Source organism: Halichoeres trimaculatus, unplaced genomic scaffold, assembly GCF_033239565.1.
Source record: "Halichoeres trimaculatus isolate MK-OKI-2021-1 unplaced genomic scaffold, fHalTri1.1 fHalTri1_scaffold_9, whole genome shotgun sequence".
Classification (NCBI taxonomy): domain Eukaryota; kingdom Metazoa; phylum Chordata; class Actinopteri; order Labriformes; family Labridae; genus Halichoeres; species Halichoeres trimaculatus.
In genome coordinates this window covers 22,017,501-22,043,238 of record NW_027437188.1, presented here as the reverse complement: position 1 = coordinate 22,043,238, position 25,738 = coordinate 22,017,501, and the positions used below count along the sequence as shown (strand labels likewise).

Here is a 25,738-nt window from a genome sequence, read left to right as displayed (position 1 = left end):
TCCAGAGGGATGTTGCATAGCTTTACGACCTAATCGTGTTCTTTTGCAGCTTACAGCTATCCTTCTGTATATGTTCAGTACGCCTTGGAAGCTATATATTCAACAGCAAAAATAACCTCAGGTAGTCGAGGGCGGAGAAAAGCTGTCAAAACCAAAAATTAAGAAGCTCATCTCTCAGAAAACCTATATATCACAAACGCTAGGCCTTCTTGTTACGTCAGCTATCCCTCCTAATCTCAGGTTAATAACTTCAAGCATTCAGGACCAGATAAAGTCCAGTTCTCTGGAAGTGCATAGACAGAGTGTAACCTTTTTCAGCACCTGCACCCAAGACACAAAGTGTTTCATGCGTAAAAACATTACATACCTAAATCATACAGTGTAACAGCTGGCCAGATGTGCAGCAGTGGAATTTATAACTCTGACTCCATTTACACATGTGCAGTCTCTCCTGCAGAGTCTAAACTTAAAGACCAGTCTGTCCTTTCACCTATATAATTTCATCCACACACACACACACTAACTGGGTGTGCAAAACGTGACATCAGCTGTGACTTGTACTTTCTTACAATATTGAATCCAGTTTTTCCAGACCATGATGGGATTTAAAACAGTTACTTGGAAAGTCTACCACCAACTGCTGCCATGCTATAGGAGTTGAAAGGTGCATTTGGACACATTTGAATTTTTTTACTTTGTATGGCTCATTTCTTGGTCATGGACACCAAACTTTTTGTGGCTTCAGTGATATTTTTTACTACTTTTTCTCCTGTGTTTGTCTGGAGAACCTACATGTAACCATGGCTGCATTGTTTACATATAAACTCAGCTGTTAGACACCTGTAGCATATCAATGCTAACTGGTGTAAGGCCTGATGTCTTCCCACAAGGTGAGGAGAAGGAGGTGAGGACGACGTGCTGGTTCTCAGGTGTGAGCTAAGAAGTGACGACATGGACCTGTCCTTCCATCCATCGTTATTGGGAACGTAAGATCTATCTCCAATAAGATGGACAAGCTAGCTGTGCTAACTCAGCAACAGAGAGGATACAAGAAGGAAGAGTAGCATCATGCTATTCACAGACATGGCTAACGGAGCTAACACCAGACACCAACGCCACATTGGAAGAGCTTCACCTGCTGTGAGCAGACAGGATCTAGGAGACAGAGATGGAGCATGACTGAAGAAGCTCAGTCCTGGACCCTGTGGAGGTGGAGGCTGGCTGAACTGGAGAATGATGGACAAGCTGTCATCATCTATTTTCTTATGGAACTTTTTGTACTTTCTATACACTTTATTACTTTTGTTTTCTTGATTGCTGCCATGACTTCAATTTCATTATACTTGTTACAATGAAAATAAAGTTCTATTCTATTCTATTCTATTCTATTCTATTCTATTCTATTCTATTCTATTCTATTCAATGTCATGTGACACCTTTGTGTAAAGTCAATTCAATAACCTGTACCTAACACAAAAGCATTCTTCTTCTGAAATCAAACCATTCCTTTTAACTGAGCATTTCATTCCAAACTACTCAGGAGAGGTCTAATCCTCTCCATAAGTGTTGAACTCATGTAAAACTCTGTCCTGCTTTGCTCCCTAGGACCTAACTCTTTTTTTTCTTTGTAAATTCTTTCATTTTTTTCCAGAGAAAAAAATGTTTTGCCTTTTCAGCTTATCATATAAAGACATAAGCTTTAGGGTCCAAAACATGCTTAAAACTTTGGAAACTGTCTTTGAACTTATTCTATGTCACTATTCATCAATCAGCTTCCTCTTTGTGTGAACATTTTTCTTTCTCCTTGTCCTTTTTTGACTTTGTGTTGCAATGTGAAGTTCCTCCTGCAGAGCTGATAAAACATCCCACAGAACTCCGCTTGCAGTAAAAACATATGATGCATTGTTTTCTGTTCATAAAACTAGCCGGATGTCTGAGATGACTAATAATATGCATGAAGTTTGAAGTCCTTCAGGGTAACTTTACATCTGATCTTCAATCTGCAGAATTAAACAACTGAACAGACCTCCAGGAAAATATCCTGGCATGAATTAATCCAAAAAATTACCCATGAAAACACTCACATTAGTCAAATACAAACATGAAAAATGGGCATGTAGGCCCTCTGGAGGTCTGGAGGGATTTCTTCTCTATAGGGGAAAAAAGTATGATGTGATTCCAGCTGGCTGAACTCCAACCTCAGGTGAGAGAAAACATGGACTCTGAAAACATGCAGACACAAACTGTGCACCTTCCCATGTGCATATGGGAAGTACAGGAACAGATCCCCACACAGCTCTGCTTTTATACATTTCTGATAACAATGAATGGAACTTGTTTAAATGAGCCATTATTGGCTAGTAACAGAGTGTTGACCCCATTTAACCAAAACAGTCTATTTAATGTAAAGTGAAAACGTAAAGTTGACAGTCAGCATGTTTCATTTAGAGTCAAGCATTTGACTGTTTTCTCTTGGAAAAGTTGTTTTCCTGAGATATTAGTTACACACTTTTTGCCAAATTCCAGGAACATAAGCTCATTTCTTTTTGATCATAAATGTGGAATCAATAGAAACATCAAGTTTGATGCTTTCATTAAGCTTTCACTATTTTTTTTACTGTGTTTCCAGTTATAGGACACGTGGGTGTCCTTCAGTGACCTACATTTACAGTTTTCTGAGCTTAAGGAGAGTGCTGAGAAGATCATGGCTGTGTGTTATTGTATTGTTCCTCATTAATATAAATCTGATTGATTCAAGAGCAGGAAAGGCACGCAAAGATAGAATAAACTTACACTTGCATGACAGGAATGAATGGGAGGATTTTATTTTTAAACCAGAAAAACACGTTTTTTTGCGTATATAACAATTGTTCTGTCAAATCTTGTCAGACAAGATATGTGGATTTAACTGTTTTTTAAACATGCTTTTGTTCCTAAATATGTTTTTGTTGTCCCCCCACACACACCATTATTCATAGTTAGTGAGTCACCACTTTGGCGACTGCTTTTCCATCTAAGAAACACTATAGTATTGTCTCTATATCCCAACAAAATAATGTGAACCTGAAAGTTGTATTCTCATTTTTTCCTCTTAAAATATCAATTCACCTGAAGTTTCTGGGTTTAAGTCAGAAGTCTGTTTTCTCTCTCAAGATATTGAATCTAAATAAGTAATGAAAAAAAGTTGTGACAATCAGTGGATGCTTGTATACACTGTTTTATAATCTCAAACAAATAGCTGCACCTCTTCATACCTCTGTGAAACATTTCTCTGAGACAAAGCCCACACAGAACAGCATCAGCTCAAAAACCTGCTTCCTCTCTGTCTCCCACTGAAGCAGTCTGAATGAAAAGAGTTTTTCCCCCGAGATAACAAATAAACAAGTGTTTATTTCAGGAGCTACCTGAGAGAGGAAAACACAACACAATGAGAATGAGACACTGGCAGACAGAAAGATGGAAGGAGGGGAATGAAACGAGAGTGGGAAAAGTGGAAGAGTGGAAGAGTGGGAGAGGGGGGGGAATCCTGAAATCTCATGAGGAAGCTATTATTTCCAAACACTCCAAAACATGTACACAAACTACGCAAACACACACAAACACAAGGCATACATTGACACCATAAAAGCTGACGCAGTTTATAAACAAGTGAGGTTGAGGCTGAGAAAATAAATAAATAAACAAACAAAGCAAAGCAGGAGAACAATAAACCATTCAGAAACGCCTGATGTCTGGGTTCCATTCAAACAACCCCCAACGCACAACCACACACACACACACACACAAACACACACACACATACACACACTGTCTCTGTATGGGGCAAAAATCAGAAAAGTTTATGTTCCCTGCTTCCTCCTCCTCCTTCCAGTCCCCCTCCCCCCTCTCTGTTTCCGTCTCTCTGTGAGTCGCAGGAGCTGCAGTTATATCTGATTACGACATGCAAGGCTACCTCCAACGACGCATTACTCACCGCCTCCCTCACACACATGTTGCTTCCACATCTCTCGTCTTGTCAGAGCCAAATGTTTTCACAAGGACGGAAATTTAGCAAAATTTTTTTTTGCATATCTAAACACTTTTCTTTCCTCAAGAAATTTCCCATGTGACTTAATCTTTAACTTTAGTGTAGTAATAAGGTGAAAGTTTAGGGTTCGTGATTAGGGCTTTAGTTTACAAAAGGATTATATTAAGTTAGCAGGATTATTCCAGTGTATAACATATCTTCATGTGGGTTGACTGATGTCTCATTGAGATCTGGAGCCAATATCGCTATAACAGTGTAGCATCTTCTAATAGAATAGATTAAAGTTTGATTAGTGAAGCTAATTCAACAAAAGGATTTTCTCATTTTAAGAATGACACCCTTCATCTTAAAAACTTGATTCAATAAGCAGCTGGAAACTAAAAACAGGAGAAGGAGAGCCACAAGCTGTTACATGATAAGATGAGAGAAAAAAAAGTAATATGATACAATCACTTGACACACTGTTTCATGGTCCACCTTGTGAATTATCGCCGTTGTGTTACTTAACATTTTAGGGTGTGCTCACAGTAATAATGTGGGGAATCTTCCTCTTCTCTTGTGGCTTGTTAGCAGTAAGTCTGATTCCTGTTTCTAGCTTTAGATGACTTTGCTGTTTCCCACAGTTTAGCATTTACTGCGGTGAGTTATCACAGCTGATAGAAATAACCGACAAAACTACTGAAATAAAATTTAAGCTGCAGTAAAGCAGATTTATCCTATAGGAAAAAGAATGCAAGCTGAGATCTACAAGTTTATGGATGCAAACAGTAAATCAGTGCTAAGTTCTGTATGGTAATTCAATTGTGTAGTGAGTTTTTGTGCATGTGTGTGTGTGTGTCCAGAGCAGCCCCTCTCTCTGGTTGGAGTACTCTACACCGCTGGGCTCCGTGCCAAAGGATTGCTCAGCATTTAACGAGAAGTAAAGAGAGGAAAAAGAGGGAGGGAGAGAAAGGGGGAGAAAGAGAAAAAGTGAGAGGGGTGGGTAGTCATTAGGGAGGAGGGACAACACTGTATGAGAGAGTGAGGGCTTGAAAAAGAGAGTGGTGGACCTGCAGCCCTGTAGAAGGACAGACAGCAGCAGAGACAGACCAAACACACACATACATAGACACAGACAGACTGTTCCCATCTCTTATAAGACACACAAACACACACAGACAACCAGGTAAGTAGAGGAGCTGAGGACCTGCAGCTTGCCACACACACTCATCAGTCCTCACACGTTTTTCTCACACACTCAGCAGCATGTTTCGGTGGAGGCTCCCTCAGGCAGTGTGCGTGCTGTCAGCATGTGTGTGTCTGCTGCTCGCCTACGAGGATGATATCGAGGTCAACTTCGGTGACCCTTACTACAATGAAATCACAGAAGGAGATACGCCAGAACGTGAGTATTAAATACTGTGTGTGTGTGAATGCTGGAATGGATGATTTATCTGATTAATATTCTCAGATTTAACTCAATTCTTGAGCATGAAATTGATTTGTTGTAGGACTGTTGCCTGAGGTTTTAAGAGAGGTGAGCTCAGGACTTTTAATTTAATCTCCTGAAATTTTCAGAAAATATTACAAAAAACTGACAGAGGGTGAAAGACTGTTAAAATTTTTAAAAAAATGGGCTCTGGTCAGACAGGTCCAAGGTGATCATTTGCGATGATGGATGTTAAGTTTTAACTTTTTTTATGTATGAGTTAAATGGCCCTTTAAAAATCAGAAACATCGCAGGAGTTAACAGTATACAGACTGTTGGCAGTCACAGAGTTAGAGCAGGAGACAAGCAGTATCAAAGAATATGCTGAGCCAGAAAACTAGAGGGCTTTCTCATCCGCCGACCAGTACCAACACATATTTCAGCATGAATGACTGGCCACTGATGACTCCTTATCACTCCGGTGCATCATTAAAGTCTGTGTCAGCTGTTTTGGAAACATAACTGTTTCAGTATGTGCGTAAAAAGAGAAAGTGTGAGCACATGTGGTCGCATTTTGCATTTGTTTGTTGTTTCAAGCTGGCAGGAGGCTCCACAGCGCTAACAGGTTTGCTCTGGGCACAGTGTGCGATGTGATTAAAGCTCACTGAAGGTAAAACCAAGAGTGCCCTGAACTAATAACTGAGTGTAGTAAAAGAACAGCTCATTATTGCAGCAGTCAAATGTTGTTTCTGTCTGCCAAAGAGGGAAGAGATGGCTTTCTGGACCAGTCATAAACTACCCATGAGTTAAGCACAGGTTAGAAGCAGGTGTGTGAGGAAGGAGGGAAACAAGGGGAAAAGTAGACACCTGGGAGGAATAATAATATTTTTTTAACAAATAAAGCAAAAAAGAGGCCAATATCTCTATAAAAGTGCTGAGTAACTCATAAAACCGTAGCAGACAGTCACAGATTTGCCCTAACAAGCTTCCAAATCAGAATGTAACGCCCCTAAAGGGTCAAGAATCCGAGCCAAAGTTGTTTAAAGGTCATTTTACACCCTCCTTACAGCCACATCCATCAAAAATCCTTCAGGCAGACATGCGCTTTAGCAGTGGAAATCAGAGGGAGCAGAGTGCACGAACCCTCAGCCTAACTGACTTCAGGGGAGGTAGCCAAAACATATCCTGCAGTCCTGTGATAATGCTCCTCCAGTAGAAACAAGCAGGTATAAACGGAGCTCCAAAGGCTTAAACCTTAATCAGAACAGCATGTCTGACACATTTTCTCACTCCTGGCTGCTCATTCCCCCTACCTTTCATTCGACCATTGTTTTCCCTCTTTCTCTCTCGACAGGTCCTTCCTTTCTTTTCTTTCAGTCTAAAAGAAAATTTCCTGTTCCTTGTTTCTGTCTCCTTAATGAGTCAGAAACCCAGATAGTCTTACAGGAAAAGCGGAGTGGTTTACCAGTTTCATTCTCAGGGTCTTATCTCTGCCCTCACCACTTTGCTTCCTCTTCCCGCAGCATCCTACACATTTCTCCCCCAGCAGACAATGTATGGTTTACACTTTCTGTTTTTCTCTTTACAACAGCTGCCTTTGGGTTTCTTAGATCACAGTATGTTCAATTCTATACTTTTTCTTGCTTGCCCTCTGGGCCACATCTGCACCAGCATATGGTAAATGAGTGTACTATAAAGGGGGTTCACTTTTTTCCATTTGTTTCTTTGATGAGTTGAACATGAAATCTCATAAAACGATGACAGTCAATAATTTTTAAAGTTAGTATCCTGGACATTTCTCAGGGAGGGACACTCTGTCCTTGACTCATGTTACAGAGAACTGGACAGTTCTGCGTAAAAGAACAGTGATCTAAATATTTCCTCGGATTTCAGAGCGAAAAGTGACTGTTTGACTTGTCAAAAAATGATTCAGTTTCTATTGTTTTCTCTGTTATCAAACACGTAATCATGGATGCAACTTTTAGTTGGCTATTTAGTGTTGCATGTCAGCAAAAATCAGCCATAGTGGTCCAGAAAGTTCTAAACTAGTCACAGCTGATTGCAAATGCCTGACTCTCCTGACGCCTGACGTCAAACAGCCTTTTATTTTTTTTATTTTTTAGTTACTATAACCTGTGTGACATGGAACTTCAATTGGAACCTGATGTTCTTTTTGTGTAACCTGGAACCATCAGGGGAATTTGTATTTTTTAAAGATTTTAGTTGACTTTTTCCCAAATCAAATTAAGGCAAAGATAATAAGAGGCAGTAAAAATCTCTAAATATTAAAATTTATGTTGCATATTCATTTTTTTTTTTTAACTTTACAGTATGCAACTGTGAGAGGCTGGAAAGCATATTTCAGTTTTATCAACATGTATCAGTTTGGTCTAAAGAGGCTTACTCAGTGCCTTCCATGTGTACACAGTGAATACAAAATGATAATATTGTGATAGATATCTTAATATCTTTTTTCTTCTTTTTTTTTTTCCAGCCACACCAACCGCATCAACTGCCCCCTGCGGTTCTAGAGACCTGTCAAAATGGGACAAGCTCTTCTCCATGCTGGAGAACAGTCAAATGAGAGAGACCATGATGCTCCAGTATGCAGATGACCTCATCAAGGTAGAGATGGGATCGCTGCGTGCAGAAATGCTCAGGTTGGTTGGGAAAAAAGTTTTTAAAGTCACAAATTTCAAGATGATACATGAGGTGATGTGTTGGGAATAACAAGAAACAACTCATAAGACACAGGAAAAGAGTTCTGAATCAATCCTGTGTGTGCGTTTAAACAAGGGGGAATAAGCTTAATTCTGGTGCTTCTTTGTTGCTCATTAAAGATCAGCAGGTGATAATGTCTTTTCCTTTCTCTTAGGTTTGTAGCCCAGTATGGTGGCTCCTGTGGTCCTGCAGGAAGAAGGATGGCCGTGCAAATGGAGGGCCGTCTCAGAGACACCTTGGAGAACTTTGGACTCAACGGCAACACTGCTGCTGCTTCTCCAGCAGGGAACTCCGTCGGGGATTCAAACAACCTTGAAGGAGCACTACAGCAGCTCCTCAGTGCATCACGAAGCCAAGCTTCCCGCCTGGCAAAGATGGAGGCCAGCTGCTTCAGTCCAGGTGGTGGGGTAGGGATGAATCCAAAGATTGGATCCCTGCTTCAAGAGCGCAGGGAAGCTGGGCTTCAGGAGCAAGATGTGACATCACAAGACGTGACTTTAAATGGGTTACTGTCTGAGCTGAAGCAGACCAAGATGGAGCAGGAGGAGGTGATGAGGTCATCAAAGCAAAGATTCTTACCCGCAGGTGAGATATCCATATCACCACCAGCAATCTGTGTGTCTGTCTTTACCTGTTGGTGTCTGTATTTGTCTTCACCTCTCTCCGGGAGCCGCCCAATCAACCTTCCACCTTCACTTTGTTTCTGCGTTGACACATTTAGGTCACGCTTCAAGTGAAGGAATGAGAGCTTCTTCTGTCAGGCTTCTAGACAACTGATTGTGCAGCTTATGTTTAAACTGGATACATTTTTCACTCAGTCTCCAGGCATGGAGTCCTCTTTAAGTAGCAACCTAACCTCTTCTCCATCAAACTTGGAGAAACAGGGCAGGAGGGCAGGTATTAAGTTAGGGGGAAGTAGTCAGATAACACACAAATAGAAGTTATGCAGAGCGTCCTCTAAGTATTCTCAGTTATAAGACACTATAGCATGTGGTGCAAGTTAACAACTGGTTTGCACTCGTTTAAAGCAGTGACTAATGGCAACGTAGCTTCAGAGACTAAGTGACGAAGAGTGAGTAATAAAACAAAGAGGCTCAATCCCACATGGTACCCCGTGATTCAGGCAGGCAAATCCATTTCCTGGTGTTATTTTCATAAAAACAGCAAACACAAGGTTGTCTTCGTCATGTAATACGCACACACCTTTACAGCCCAGCAACGTAAAGTGGCCTACATACAGAGCAGGGGGAGGTTTAATCAGGAGCAGGTCACCACAAAAACCACACCAAAGCACCCTGGGAAAGCAAAACCAGATGGAAACCATCATGAACAAACACACACATACACACACACTCAGTATGTCCAAAGTGCTTTTTTCTGCCATTATTTTTTGAGTGGCAGAAACCTGAGTAAAATGTAACAATAACATTTGGGATTTCAGATTTAAGCGAAGATGGAGTGAGTCTGGTGATAAAGGTCAGGGAGAGGGAGGTGGCTGAGTCTGAGAAAAAGAAAAAAAGGAAGCAGGTGTGGGTGAGAAACGGAGCTTTCTTCAGTTTGAATGAAACAATCGTCACCATGCACAAACACAAGTACCCCTGTCCCCTAAACTTTCAGCAAAGCTCAGTGTCCAAAACTATCCAACAGAGTAGGTTTAGTAACAGTGGGGGAGTTTGAAGAGAAGTGCTTGAGAATGTTGTAAGCATATTTAATGATTCAAAAGAGGGAATATAATCAAATGAAGCAGAACAAACCAACAAACCATTTGACCTAGAAGGGTGGTGATGTATTTGCGCACTGGTGGGGCAGGAAATAACATCCTCAGATTCATGATCTCATCACCTGACCGTCAACTGAACCTTGACTGTTTTTTATTTCAACTAGACCTCCATTGCTAATGTGCCACCTGAATGTGCTGTACAAACAGCACTCACTGTGCTCACTGTCAGCACAGAGCATTGCATGACTTAACAAGTGTATCTGATCTAATTTTACCCAAGACGGTGATCTGTATCATTAAATAAAGTAATATGTGCTTAAATATGGGGCATTTCCAAACTCCCCATGCATGTCAGTCCAACTTCAACATGGTAATTGAAGACAGATTTGACAAGACTTAACCAGACAATGTTTCATGCTTAACTGCATTGAAAAGTCTATCTAGGTCTTGGTGTTTGTTTTGTGGAGTTCCACAGGGCTCAATTTTCAGTCCATTTGTATTCTCTTTGGGATGTGCACATTTAGCCTACTACATAATGAAATTATGTTTCCCTTGCTAGTTGTCATTAGAATTAGCTCTCCACTAGAAGAGCTACTCATATCATCTAAAGCAACTAAAATGCCATGATTTTTTTTTTTTTTAGCTGTAATGCTAGCAACTAACTACTATCAGGAGTAACAGCTTTAACTAATGATGTTTACTATACAATTGTAAGCAAACGCAAATGACATATTGAATACTGTAGCCTGACACGGTTTAGCATTTTGACTTAGAAAATGGAAATAAAGTTGTAGGACTGAAGGGTTGTGCTGCTAACATTAGCCACACTTAGCCAACCCACTAATATCATTTACCCAAAGACTCTAGAATCCTTTTTTAAACCATCTTAAATAATTTTAACTTGTTTTTACTGACCTCTAGACAATTTGGCTAATCTGAATTTCTGTTTCAGTGACATCAGATAACTTTTCTAGGAGCATCTCTATACCATACATCAAACTACCTATATGCAACATTCACCTTGAAATATCACATATAAATTGTTTTGTCCCATCTTTACATTTTTCAAACTCAACAAACAAAAACTCAAAGGACATCAAACTCATTTTTTTTAACTTTCTTTCTAAATTTTCAAATCATCAAATTGACCCGATACCAAAACCACTCTTGTCGGGCTAGGTATTGCGAAAAAATGCTCAATCCGATTTGATTTGATTCGATTTGAGTCGGTTTGATTCGATTCTGCTGGATTTAATTAGATTCTTTAGGTTGTGATTCGACCGGTATCGATTTGATATCGATTCAATTTGATATTGATTCAATTTGATATCGATTCAATTCGATACTGATTTAAATGCTTCGATTGTCAATTTTCATGTCCCGTTAACATGTGCTATGTCACCTCGTGTTTTGGAGCAGTAAAAAAACCCAAACGTCAGACTTTAAAGCTGAAGGAGCTGGGTTTATGCTGCTGCTGCCCTCACTCATACAATGCAAATATCACCCCACCCCCAACTGGCCAGGACAGGAATCGATTCAGAGGATTAGCTAAATCAATATTGAACAATTTGATGAATTGATTAATCAATATTTTTACCTACCCCTACACTCTTGTTATAGAAGACACAGCCATCTTGACCATTTTCTAAAAAGGTGTTCAATCCAGTTTCACTAATTTGTTTTCTTTTTTAAGACTTCACCACAAAGACACACTATGTTTGCCTGCTTGATCTGAGTTCTTTACTCTCATTACTGAAACAAATAACTTTCAAAGTTTCTTCAAAAACAGGTTCTCTCACGACGGTCAAGAGTTAATGATTTTTGACCAAATCCTTATCTTTCCATTTCACATATTTTCATAATGGAAATTTTTGTTTTGAAATGATAAAAGAACACAGCTTGCAATTAACATTGAATATTCTCTTTTCTCAGGTTGTGAGATGGCCCTCCTCTTCCCTATGCGTTCCCGTCGAATCTACACCTCAGTCCATCCAGAGGTCCCGCTCTCCGTTTCCTCCTTCACTGTCTGTATGTGGGTGAAGCCAGCTGCAGTGTCCAACAAAACCGTGCTCTTCTCTTACGGGAACCGCCGTAACCCATATGAGATTCAGCTGCTACTTTCTCACACCTCTGCACTCTTCACCATTGGAGGAGAGGCTCACCTGGTGGAGGCACGGGGTGTGGTGAATCCAAGCGTGTCAGAGTGGATCCACTTGTGCGGTGCTTGGTCTTCTAAGCAGGGTTTGGCATCCCTGTGGGCTGGAGGGAAAAAGGTGGCGTATACCCCTGGAGTGGCTGAAGGGCATATCCTGCCTGACGGAGGTTCCCTGCAGCTGGGTCAGGAAAGGAATGGCTGCTGCCCTGTGTCTACAAGCGTTGGGAGTGGGATGCCAGGGTTTGAAGGAGGATTCGATCACAAAATAGCGTTTGCAGGAAAGATGACGGGAGTGAACATGTGGGACAGGGTGCTGACAGAGGATGAAATCGCCTATCTGTCTTCACAGAATGGCCAGGGCTGTGAGCAAAGAGGGAATGTGGTGGCATGGGGAGTGACAGAGATGGTGCCTCATGGAGGTGCACAGTTTGTCAACTGAGATCTCTCATCAGAATCATCATCAGCATCATTGTTGATAAGTTTTCATGCTAACGCTGAAAAGCTGCTTTTATCATCATTCTCATTATAGATGTTTTCAGACATTGTAATGCTTGTATCATTTCATCCAGAATCTCCATCATCTATTTAACCATCAACACAAATGCTGCATTGAACTCTACTGTTTAGATGAGAGAAAGCCAGTCCTGGTGAAACAGGAGTTTATTTTTGCAACGTGACCTTTGGAACCAGGGCCATACAACATGCATACATGTACACACACACTCATTCAAACACTGACGTGCCTTCATATGAGAAAACTTGTATTATAACAGGAAAAAGTGCTGCATGCAGCATTCACCAAAGATTTAATTAGACTGCAAAGAAGACAAAGAGTTTATTGTTAAAGTGAGCAGGTTCTGAGCCAGACAGTCAGGCAGGAGCGCAAAATCAGAGGTCACAAACTGATACTGAGGATTCATCGCCCTTTTTGAGTAATGACGCATTTCTTGCTCTTTACAGTTAATAAAGATTCATTACATATTACAATAACGCATCATATTTCTCAGTTTTGCAGTCTTGCAGGCAAAACTAAAAAGTGCCTTTCTTGTGTGTTCATTATTTGCATTAGAACACATTTGATACATCTAATCCCTCTGTTATCTCACATTTCACACATGGTTAACAAGCACTTACAGAGAAAGTTGTTTTTACCTTTTTTCACAGTTCCCTTGAATTTATTCAAAATCTTTTCAAACTCATAGTCATCAAAGTGTTTACATCCTTTCATCATATAATTCCTGCTCTGTTCTTCATAGTTCCTGTGAGTAGTTCTCTTAAGGTAGGATACTGTTGATTCTTTGTGTTTTTTTGATACTGCATAGAGTGATAAGAGTATAACTGTTGTATTTGTAACGTGAGATTTGCATTTTTTTGATGTGATAAATGAAACTGAGGACAATGTTTACATAATCTAATCTTTGATGAGCTAAGCTGTCTTGTATTATACTGTAAATTCTTTTATTTTTGTTCTTTTTGCGAAATGGTGAAACTGAATGTATTTTGTATATAAATATATTTTGTTTAACATGACTGAGTTACATGGAGAGTGAATAAACATTTCAAGTCATAGTACGTTCCTTTGCTTCATAGATCCAGCTTCAGTTTTTTTAGTTCCCATAAAGACTGTATTGTACTTCTCCGTCTGTTTATACCATACAGATGGATGTATACAGTCAAATACAGTGCTTTCAATTATCCATCAAACATGCACTTTCATACTCACAGAAAAGTCAGCTATAAGAATGCAGGCCTCCACATCTGGAATCTGAATAGGAGTCCAATACTTCCTGTTCTCAAGAGTCCAGTTTCTTTCCTGTTAATCAGCTTCAACCACATTAAATCTGAAGGCTGTCTGTAAATTGATCCCATATCAATATGAGCACCATGCCTCCCTTTCCTTCCGATTGCGATATATGCAATCAAAAAGATTGCCTGACATACTGTGCTGGTGGGGCCAATATGTTCAGTAGCAATTTGGCTGTTAGACCTTTACGTCACACTCTGTCTGCTAACCAAAACACACTAAACTAGTGTTGAAACATCTTCCTTCATGGTGTTACAGTTCACATTAGAACAGGCAATCTAAGTTCAACGACTGCCCAAAGTAAGAATTTATTTTTTTCCTTTTTCTTTCTTTCCACTTCTTTTATGATAATCAGGTAAGGCAGTGGTCCCCAACCCATGGGGTGGAGACCGGTACTGTTCCTTGGGTCAATTGGTACCAGGCTGTACATAAAAAAATACTCTACTTACATTATTTTAGTTAGATAGCCCCCAAGCTAGCAAAATGGACAAAAAACAAACATCTTTGAAAAGTTTCTTTAGGCAGGCTAAAAAAGCCGGAGAGGAGATAGAAGAAGAGCTGGAAAATAATGCCTGATATTAAACCAGTCAGTGGCGCAAAAAAGGTTGGGGACTGCTGAGGTAAAGAACACAGCAGTAAGTGCATTTGTCACCGGAGCTGCCTCTTAGTAATTTTTTATTCAATTAGCTTATCAAAATGAAACTTCTAAGAATGAGTATTTGAAGGTAAATCTTCTAAATAAGAACTAACTGCAAGGACAGAAAGTAGGTTGGAAATGACATGAATCTCATGACCTATACTGCTTCCAGACCATAAAAGGAGCTCCAAATACTTTGACTTCACAGTGTAGAAACACTTGAGCCGTCTTTTTCAATAGGCCATGTATGTGTCTGTCTTCACTATAGATTAAAACACCATTTAATGTTTCTCCCGCAGCATCATGCAATGCCCCCAGATTAAACTCCATTTGCAGGAAAATAGTTCCATAGTACAGGACGCTGACTGAAGGACAGAGAAGCAGTACGTGCATCACTTAGATCCCAGCTTGCTGTCACCCTATTATGTCAGTCTTCTGGGCCTTATCTCGACCATCAACCTGCCCTTCCATCCATCGTTATTGGCAACGTAAGACCTATCTCCAATAAGATGGATGAGCTAGCCATGCTAACCCAGTATCAAAGGGAATACCAGAAGGCAGAGTAGCATCATGCTTCTAACAGACATGGCTAATGGAGCAAACACCAGAGACTGAACAGACTGCTGAAGAAGCTCAGTCCTGGACCCTGTGGAGGTGGAGGCTAGCTGACTGGAGAATGATGGACTAGCTGTCATCATCTATCTTGTTATGGACCTTTTTGCACTTTCTATACACTTTCTTACTTTTGTTTTCTTGATTGCTGCTCCTCCTGACACCTCCTGAATTTCCCCTCAGGGATAAATAAAATATTTTCTATTCTATTTTATCTCACTGACTAACTTAGTTTGGTCTGAGTTAGGTTTGACCACTAAAAAGCAAGGCAACTAATAATGTTCTATAAAGGTTTACAGGGTGCCTATGCCCAGCAATGTACAATACCAGTCAAACGTTTTGGAGAACCACATTTTTTCTAGTTTAAAGTGGAAAATTATACAGTTAAATGTCTCATTCTATCCTTAAATTAAAGCAGTATTCTCCGCGACATCACCCATTTGTTTCTGATGGGGAGTTTTAAAGTCTATCATCAACAGAGGTCTTATTGAAAATTTCAAAGTTAACCTGGGTTTGACTTGGGGTGAGGCCTGTGCACACATGTCAGTCAAGTCAATCAAGCCTTCTTTTTGCAGGTTACCGCTTAAATAGGAAGTCTAATGCAACTTTTGGAGTCAAAGTAAAGCTATTCAAACCCGATCATGAAAACTGGAGATTTTGCTCCAGCAAACACATGTTTTTAGTTTACTGAGGCACATCCTGATACAAGCCTATGATTGAAACAAACCAGATTTCTCCTGCAGCTACAACCACTGCACAGTGTCCAAATGGAAACTCCACATTTGACACTCATTCCCATTAAACCCACCTGCCCGGAGCCTCTCTCAACATTACAAGCAACTGTACAGTAACTACATATTTTTCTTAGCAGGGGAGCCAGGAGAGACATATAACTCTGACAGATGACACATTCTTAAATCCAGTGTTAACTTAGGATCAGGTTTTACTCGGAGAAGAGGGAACTTTAGCTCTTAAATCCCCGTGGGGCCAAAGCAGTGCCATATGTTTCTGCATGCAGGGACTGTGTGTGAGTGTATGCGTGTGTATGTAAGAGAGTGTGAGAGATAATGACTGATTCCTGTAGTTTGAAACTGAAGCAAGCAATAAAACGTTCTCTCTGTATCCTGCTGTAGGCTTCCTGTACCTTGTAAACACACAAACTCACTCACCCTAATAAAGCTCGGCATAACTTGAACCAACAAGGATAACAAAAAATACATCAAATAAGATCATTAAAGAATACTAGTAAAAAATAAGAGCTGCACATGGAAACTAAGACTGAAGTCAAAACAGTGAAGTAAACACACACACAAACATACAGTCTGTCCAACCCAATAGCTTATGGAAGTAGCACATCACACCCCCACTGTCAACGTCCCCCAAACCCCATTACATCAGCTCACTTCCTGAGCAGAGGGCTGCTGCAAAAAAAGGGGGATGATCTGTTATTGAGAGCCATATGTGTGTGCATGCCCTCATGTGTTTGTAGTCCCGTGTTTATGTTGTGTTGTGTTTATGTTGAGCTTTCCGAGGGGATGAGAGAAGTGGGGGCTCGTTAAAAAGGCAGCATAAGGTTCAAATGTTCAGAGCGAAAAAGGCGAGCCTCAGTGGTGGGTTGCAGCAGGGGGTAAAAATGCGAAACTGCAGAGGCTGCGTTAATAAATGCCAGCGGAAACATAAATCTGAGGTTGCTAAAATCAAGTCCTCAAGCAAACTGTGTTGATTTCCAACTTTCATACTGTTTGTGAGTGTATATGTGTGTGTGTGTGTGTTGCTGCTTTAATAAGCTTCTCCATCAGTGCTCTAACCCCCTGTCAAGCTGGATCACAGCCACTGGAAACTTGAGTCAGTTATTTGCATAAAACTTTCTCTCCCTTCCATCTTTTCCTCTGTTTTCCCCCACTTTCACACTTGACTGTACAGCGCTGGTTTTTATTGTGAACAAAAGAAGTATCCCTAGTGTGGTATTATGCGATGGCTTTGGGGATGTCATTGAACTTGTAGAAAGATCTTTCAAGGTCTGTCTTTTGGAAAGAAATTTGAAGCTTTTTTTTCTCTAAGTGATGTAGGTGTGTGGTCTACTTAGTGTAAATGTTGAAAAAATACATATCAAAACCACAAAACCAGAATGGGACCTCTCTGACTGCAGCTCTGGTACTGTATAACAACAGATACCAAATCCTTGCATGTAGAATGCAGGGGCCAGTTGGGATAACAATGTATAAGCCACTCAGAAGACAGTCAAACACACACACACTTACACACAAAGGTAGTGGGCTCTGCTACTGTAAAGTAAAAGTCAAATTGACCAAAAGGAGCTTGAGGGTGTAGTTTTGCATATCTCTTGTATCATCTTAACATTTTCTGTGATGTAAAATAGCAAAATGTGGGCAAGAGGTTTCTTAGTGTTGGAAATGTAAAGCACATGGTTTCAGCACGTTGACCAAGCAAATGAGGGACTGTCTTCCACATAGTTCTAGTTCTGGGTGCAAAAAGGTAGGGTGAAGTCCCTTGAGTATTCATGGGTATGTTTCATACATCACCATTTTTATGGTGTAACATGAATCACAGCTAAAATAAACCGGGTGCATTCGCAGTGCATCTCTGTTCCATTACGGCAAATGGATTACACAGGTTTCATTCAAATCAAAGTGTCAACTTACACAGGTTCCATTTTGCAGTACGTCTGCGTGGCTGGTCCATCGTGTCGCAAATAATTTGCAGCCATCCTATTTTTGACAGACGCAGAGCTGTGACACATACATTCAGCTTAGGGAAGATCAAGCAAGACAGGAAGTCATGACCGGAAACTACCTTGAAACACCTAGTGACTTTCATAATGAAACAGACTGTGCCAAAATCAGTTAGTATTTATCTTGACCACAATGATAAATGGACATAATGAGCAGAGCCAGACCAGGAGTCAACAGGTTTGAGGTTTTACAGCCCAACATAAACAAAGAGATACTTATCAATGGAGAGGGAAGAGTGACAACTTCTCGGTCTCATGACTCCAGCCGTCTGTCAGTCATGCAGCTTGTTGGACTGAACACGCAGCCAGTTTATGCTGACAGAGTCGCACTGCAGACGGATCTGGTGTATTTCAGGAGTCAGATTTAGCTATCAATCTCTCTGGGTACATGACTTGGATCATGTTTCTTTTCTTATCCTGGTGTATATTTCTGTGTTGACTGTCTGTGTCTCTCTGGGATACTTGCCTAAACACTTGTAGGTAGTGTGAATTCTATGCTAGTGAGATTATCTGGTCCTGCTATGTTTTATACTGGTTTCTGCATGGGGATTCTTAGCTACTTTAAGAATAGCATGCCTAATCATACAGCAATCATTAAAAGGAAGAAAATCAATATGCAATGTACTGCCAATGTAAGGTTGATGTGCAGCAAATCTGGAAACACAGGAAATACAATTTTGCCCAGCAACCAATCACAGGCTGTGTAACTCTGACAGGTAGCTGGGCGTCAGGCTGCATATAGGCTTTGGTGTTGGAACAGGGCAACAGAGACCTTCAGCTCAAATTCTGACCCGAACACCCATGCATGTCATCTGACCTAAGCATTAGGCTGTAGTGACCTACAAGCAAAGCTCATGAACTTGTTTTTTGTCAGCAATGTAAAACTGCTGTATTCATTCACAAACATCTGAATACTGTTTTACACCATCCATCTACCCCTATCCACATGGCATCTCTACTTCCATTCATTTTTATGAACCAGAGGTGTAAAACGTCTGTAAACACTTTGACGCTGTAAGCCAGAAACTTGGCTGAACTTCACTTGTAAAACATCCAGACAGAACTAAGCTGTTTCATGTGCTGAGCAGAAAATGTGCTCAGTGGGAGCATCGCTGTGGTGGGTACCTCACTGTGGTGCAGCAAAAGGTGATTAGCACACTGGTAGTGTGTGTAAGTGTGTGTTTATGCATGCATAATGTTTTAAGATGCTAGCTCAGCAAGTTGCCAAAAGTATTACAGGATTCACAATGAATACATACCTGCATATATACAATCAACAATTAAATCATGTATAGCTAATCTGAGAAAAAAACTTCTAGCAATAAATTAAAGTATTAAGTCTGAGTCTGACAAAGGAAAAGAGACAGAGGAAGAGCAGGCGAGAAAGAGCCTGAGGGGTAAACAGATCTCTGTCAGACAGCTGTGGCTAACTCTGACACCTCAGACTCCTACACCCCTCTCATGAGTTAAAAAGTGTCTGTGTTGAACAAAGGTTAAAAGGGCAGATAAATGTTTAGGAAAAAGCTGTCTTGAACTGCTGACCAGAGGTCAGCTTTGTCCCCTGTTTGACATTAGCAACGTAAGGAAGTTGTTGAAAGTCCTGATCAGATTATTGCCGCAGGACAATTCCACCTTCCCCTCCTGGAGGATTTCCCGAGCACATTAGTTCTACTTTTAGAGGATATGAGTACTTCCACACACACTGTAGCCAGATTCACATTCTGAGTTCCTTGGGAAAACAATTTCAGTGCAATTCCTTGTGGGGCTGAATAAGCAAATGATCTGTAGGCTGTGTAAATTGCAAAATCTTTGTGAGACGAGCAGAAAAGTTGCATCAGCCTAAGAATAGAACAACATGTGGAACAAAAAGAGTCACATGGCGCTTAAGGGCATAATAAAAACACATTTGTTTTTTTTTTGGTGAAAATAGAGAAAAGTTTTTAAATGTTTATGCAGCACATAAAAATTGTCATTAAAAGGATAAAAATGTGGTTCACCTACAACTGTCAAAACCAGTTGTTGCAGCCCTGCTAGTATTGATATCCACAAGTCAGCAACAGTTTGGGTCACGGCTTTCACACACATCTACTCAGGTGTATAAGAAGATCTGATTCTATGGTAAGTGGGACAGCAGAAACCAATGGGAAACATAGAAACTTCTTTTGATTTGCATGGAATAAGTTTTCTGGGGCGACAAGAGATCACTTGAACTACATTTATATTTAAAAAAAAAGTTTGCCTCAATATTCAGAGTGCATATCCCAGGAGCACTCTTCACTTTATGTTCCTATTTATAACAGCTGCATCCAGTGAACACATTCATGCTGAAACATTTGTGTGTGTGAGTGTTAATTTGTGCATTCAAAACATAGTAAAGGCATGAATATATGTGTCTCCTTACCTTCCAGTACACTGTGTGTTATAGCCTCTGTGTGCTCAGCCAGCAGGTCAGCCTTTGCTATAGCAGCCAGAGAGAGATAACTGGACATGTTCCTGCTCAGCTCCCTGTTACCCCTCTGCAGGAACCGAACCGCCACTGGGACCGCCAGCACCATGACAGATGGACAGCTGTAGTTCTACAGTAACAGAAACAAGAGTTTAAATTAATGTTATATATTCAACTCGATAAAACAGATACAATCTGTTTACAGCTGCACTAGTTTTCATCACATCAATACCAGGTTTCAGTTTTACAAACAAATAATGCTAGAATGAATATGCTGTAACTAAATTTGAGCACTTCTCACTCAGTTTAATCCTAACGAGCTATTTAAGACGATAATACATGAAACATTAACTTTTTTTTTTGTCTGCTGGAAAAAATTGACTCTTGGATAAATGCAGTTGATGATTCCTGCACTATAAATTAATATGTTAGAGAAACCCCTAAATCTGTCTGTAAACGGCTAAGAAATGTTTCTTTCTTAAAAAATGAATAAATAAAAATTTTAAAAATGGTATGAGATCGTAGCAAGATCTTCATGAGACTTGCTAAAATATTGAGGTCATCACATAAGGATCTCCGAACTGGTTTGTGACACACTGAAGGGGTGGGCCTCAAACACCAAGGTCCGCCCCCAACAGCCCAATAAGCAGGTAAGGGGTTTGTGGAATAGGGGGGCCTTAAAGAGACAGGAGTTAAAATATAAAGCTAAAATGTTTTACACAGAGGCAGAAACAAGGAACACTAAACATAAAACACTAGTGAGAGTAAAATAAGGACTATATTTTAGGCTACAACTGGGGTATCAGAGATAAAACACAAAACCTAAAAGAAAGCACACTATCCACACTTTAACTGACTAGAGCTGACAAGAGCAGAAATGTGTTAAAGATGCAGCTCTGATTTCTTATTACCTTTGCAAGGTGGTTATGTTTTTGGGAGCGTTTGTCTGTCTGTCTGTTTGTCCGTGTACAACAGGGATCTCCAACTCCTACCCTGGAGGGCCGAGAGGCTGCAGGTTTTCTGTACAACCAAATATTCCACCAGCTGATTTCACTTATTACCTCACCTTCAAGCAGAGAGCAGGGACTAAACAGTGAAATCAGCTGGTGGAGTTTTTGGATGGACAGAAAATCTGCAGCCTCTCGGCCCTCCAGGGTAGGAGTTGGAGATCCCTGGTGTACAACATAATTCAAAAAGGATCTTGGTGAAATTTTCAGGAAATGTTCAAAATGGGACAAGGAAGAAGTGATTAAATTTTGGAGGTGATTCGGATCACCGTCTGGATCCAGGATTTTTTTGAAGGACTCTTTATCATTGTGAGAAAGGGACGTTTTCACCATATGTGCGTATAACTCCACAATAAGTGGTTGGATTGCTTTGCAAAACAATACAAGGTCACCATAATTTCTGACAGATGTAAAACTACGATCCAGGTCCTGGCAATATTCTGGGTACTAAGATCCAGAATATGAAATATGTACTGGGTCATCATAATTTTCAACACTGTCAGGTAACAAAGTATCGTACAAACCTACAACTAACACCAAATTGTAGCAGACAGTCTGCTGAAAGGGAGTATAACATTAAAGTAGGACTAAAGTGTTGCGTGACAAGCACTATATGCTTGGTGGAGGTCTTTGCTCTCTGAGTGCTTTTCTAGTTGTGTTATTGCATAATGACCAAAAGAGAAGGATCCTTCTACCCTCACAGAGCAAAACTCATCTCTAATATCTACAATAGCCAATGAGAACAGCTGCCTCACCTTTGTTTGTTTGGAGTCCCAGGAGGGTTCAGTTATGAGATTAAAGTTAGAACAGTTTAATCTGACACTGACAGTCAGTAATGGGCATTACAGACTTGAAGCATCATCAGCAAACGCTTGTTGTTTGTGAATGTGTGCGTGTGTGGTTGGAGACAGGCAGGCAGGGATTTGTCATGTTGTTGAGAACATGAAGGGAAAGGGATTTGAAAGGCGCTAGCACCCTCAACAGGACAGGCTGAGACCAATTCTGTTTGAACTTGCACGTTTGTGTGTGTGTGTGTGTGTGTGTGTGTGTGTGTGTGTGTGTGTGTGTGTGTGTGTGTGTGTGTGTGTGTGTGTGTGTGTGTGTGTGTGTGTGTGGGTGTGTGTGTGTGTAAGAGAGAGAGAGAGAGAGAGGGAGATGGACAACAACAGAGTCTAAAGAGTTCGCTGCTAAGTCAGCACCCTCCAGGGTACTTTCATCTCAAAGCAGCAGGTCATTTTGTTTTCCAACCTTTTTGATTTTTACTGCACCAGCAGCTTCTAAGAAAAGAAAAAAAACCACACACCATACAACCTGAATGACTGCGATTGCACAAGTTGGAATCCATCTGTAGATTTTCTCCGTACTTCATCATTATGAATGATTAATCTGTAATCTTTCTACCACATGGGCAACAGATCCAGGATCCACCAACTCATATCCCAACAACATGTTTTCAATACACAGAATGCTTTTTAATCAGTCCTCTATTTCAGAAAGCTGGTCAGTCTCTCCCTGTCTTCATCTGTCACACCTCCAGGTGACCACATGATGGCACTGCAGACAGTCTATTCCCAAAAACTACATTATCCACTAATCAGGGCGATCCATCAAACCCTTTTGATTAATTTGGCTGAGCAGATTTTAATCAAAGCACATTTTAGTTCTATCTGGACAAAATGATTAATGAGTTTTTTCACCCTCTAAGAGGAGACACAGTACAAATTAATCATCCCATCTTAAAAAAAGTGAGGATGCTGCTATAAACAAGAAATCTAAGGGCACAGGTGTGTTATTGTGAGAATAACAACTCTCCCTCCAAAGTGGGAGTTTTCGTGGAAGGCTACGAAGAGAGTCTGTGCACCCATAGATTCCAGATGACAGGAAGACAAAGAGAGTAGAAGAGATCAGAGAAGAGATAAAGATAGTTGGAGGGTAAGACAAGGTAAGACAGAACATTTGAGACAGGGGGAGATGGGTAGAAAGAAATCAGGGAAGAAACAGATCAGAGACAGAAACAGCGACGGAGCGTAGAAAGAGAGAAGTGCTACTGAAGTCGGGACATCAGAGCCCGGAGCCGCCGTCAGAACTGTCAGGACTTCACCTCTAAGTGTGTGCATGTGTGTGTGCGGGCCTTTCATCAAGAATCAGTCTCATTACCCTGGTATTAGGCACATTCCTATTCCCACAGGAAATGGAAAGAGAGGAGGAGGGAGAAGTGGAGAGAGGGAGAGGGTCCCTCTGCTTATAAGCCTTTAGAGTCTGGAGGTCTGATAGATTTAAATTTACATTTAAAAGCCCTCCAGTGCTGATTATATAACTATATTTGCTCTTCAAGACATAAACCCACCTTTGGATATTTTCCATGATGGATGTTGTGATTTATGCTTCTGTACCCACTTTTCCTCAACCCCCCACCGCCATGTTATTTTACTTTGAAACACCCAGAATGCCTTTCAAGTTGATGTTTGCTATTTTAAATAGACAATTTTGAGCTTATGATTTGCATTTTCTCTGCAGCATTAAATATTGAAAAAAAAACTCTGCATAGCTAACCAAATTGCCTCTTAAGTGTTGGTTTAAAGACTTAGTCCCCAAAATGAGACTCAACACCCTCACAAAGGACCAAAGATAAAACCACAACCTCATAATTAGATGTTTCATTATATAGAAAAAGTTGGTACATAAGTGTATATTATTTAATTCTTTGATCAGATGTATCATTAAATTAAATATTTTAGATCAGGGGTGGCCAACCAATCTGAGACCAAGAGCCACAAAAATTAGCGTGGTACAACAAAGAGCCACATGACACACGTGGTCTTAAAAACGCACTTCCTTTCACACATAACAGAAATGACATGAAATGAAAATGATTAATTTCCAATTTTCAAAGAGATATTTACTGTGTTTGTGTGTCTTAATTTGTACTTGGAGTCAAGGATGTCAAAGATAAATTTCTGTTTTTACTGCAGAGGAGACAAAGTTCTATCTATCTATCTATCTATCTATCTATCTATCTATCTATCTATCTATCTATCTATCTATCTATCTATCTATCTATCTATCTATCTATCTATCTATCTATCTAGCTTGCTAGCTAGCTAGCTAGCTATCCATCTATCTAGCAATCTAGCTATGAGCACATGAGTGACTGAGAGAAGCATAAGTAGAGAAAAGAAACTGAAACTTAAAGCCACGTTTCCACCAAGCAGGGGTTGCGATCCCGTTTGCGTTTCCACAGCAAATTGTGCCCCCTTGTGGTTGGCGGCGTGTAAGCCGAATGCCGCAAGCCCCAGCTGGTTAACAATAGTGTGACGCCGTAGCAGCGCGACACAGTTTACCCCGCTAATAAACCCAACAAAGAAGAAAAATGCGACACAGTAAACAAGGAGCATAGATGGAAGACATGCAGCATTTCGTCCTCTCTGTGATTGGCATGTAGCTCTTTAATACAAAGTGCAATCAAGCTTTGTTTCAGAGAGGTCTGTGTACCGCCAGGAGAAATGCAGCCGCTGCTGGGGTAAGTGACGATTTTTTGGCCAATCAACGGTCTGCAGTGTTTTTGCTCTACCTTCCAGGAGCGGATTGGTTCAGTCCGGCACCCATACGAAAGGGTCCCCAAAAAGAAGGCCGGCTCATCTCAGTTTTGGGGAATCTGTCCCGGAATAAGTCAGTGGAAACGCCTCAGAATGCAGAGACAAACCGAAGCGGTCTGCTAGGTGGAAATAGGGCCTAAGTATCAATCTCATCACCCAAGTTTTGATCAATACTGATCCCAGCCTAAGCATCAATATATCAATGTTTATGTTTGATCAGCACACTACTACCCACAACAAGATACATATAATTTTTTTTATGCATGGGTCGAAGAGCCGCACACTGAAAGCCAAAGATCCACATGCAGCTCCCAAGCCACAGGTTGGCCAACCCTGTTTTAGATGATAAAACATGGGCTGAACAGCTCACAACAAGCAGACTTATTGAACCTGAGAGGGGATGTCACATGCCCTAAAACACAGTCATACTACCAACTAAAACGTAATACCTTAAAAAGTTAATAATTCTGACTAAAATACATCAAGTCTGCATTTTTTTTTTAAATTTTCATAACTCATATCCTTAAAGAATGTGAAATATGTCAAACTAGCAACAACATGACAAACATCATTCTTAAACTACTCCCTGACAAACTAACCAGTAATAATGCCACACGCAAGAACTCACCAACAAGTTTGCTTCACATGCTTTAGAGTGATGTTTGTTTCAGATTAGCTGGCTGGGAGTGTTGTAGGTATATTTAGCAGTTTCATTGTCTTTGTACTCGACATCACAGGTTAAATGAGAGGCAGCACCTCGGGTGCCTGCAGCTTTGCTCAGCAGAATGGGCCGTGATTCACATTTGCCTGCGATGTAGAGTTTGTCAGTGTTATTCATTAGTATTTTGATGAC

At 40.5% G+C, this 25,738-nt stretch overlaps 2 protein-coding genes across 5 annotated transcripts in view; one reads left to right on the top strand and one right to left on the bottom strand.

The window, feature by feature from the left end:
• Positions 1-25,738, bottom strand: part of veph1 (ventricular zone expressed PH domain-containing 1) — an 84,876-nt gene that overhangs the window by 48,943 nt on the left and 10,195 nt on the right. For all 3 annotated transcript variants that reach the window (XM_074679310.1, XM_074679309.1, XM_074679311.1), the window contains one exon: positions 20,238-20,412. In XM_074679310.1, coding sequence (XP_074535411.1) covers positions 20,238-20,412 — 175 coding nt within the window. The remainder of the gene's footprint in view (positions 1-20,237; positions 20,413-25,738) is intronic.
• LOC141798116 (pentraxin-related protein PTX3-like) lies at positions 5,064-13,349 on the top strand. 2 transcript variants are annotated; one of them, XM_074679914.1, is made up of 5 exons: positions 5,064-5,192; positions 5,272-5,411; positions 7,930-8,095; positions 8,311-8,741; positions 11,809-13,349. In XM_074679914.1, exons 2-5 carry the CDS (start codon positions 5,273-5,275, stop codon positions 12,468-12,470), a joined length of 1,398 nt encoding a protein of 465 aa, XP_074536015.1. In that variant the 5' UTR covers positions 5,064-5,192; position 5,272; the 3' UTR covers positions 12,471-13,349. The 2 variants fall into 2 exon arrangements, with proteins under 2 accessions (XP_074536015.1, XP_074536016.1); XM_074679915.1 differs by having other exon boundaries at positions 5,106-5,192; positions 5,269-5,411.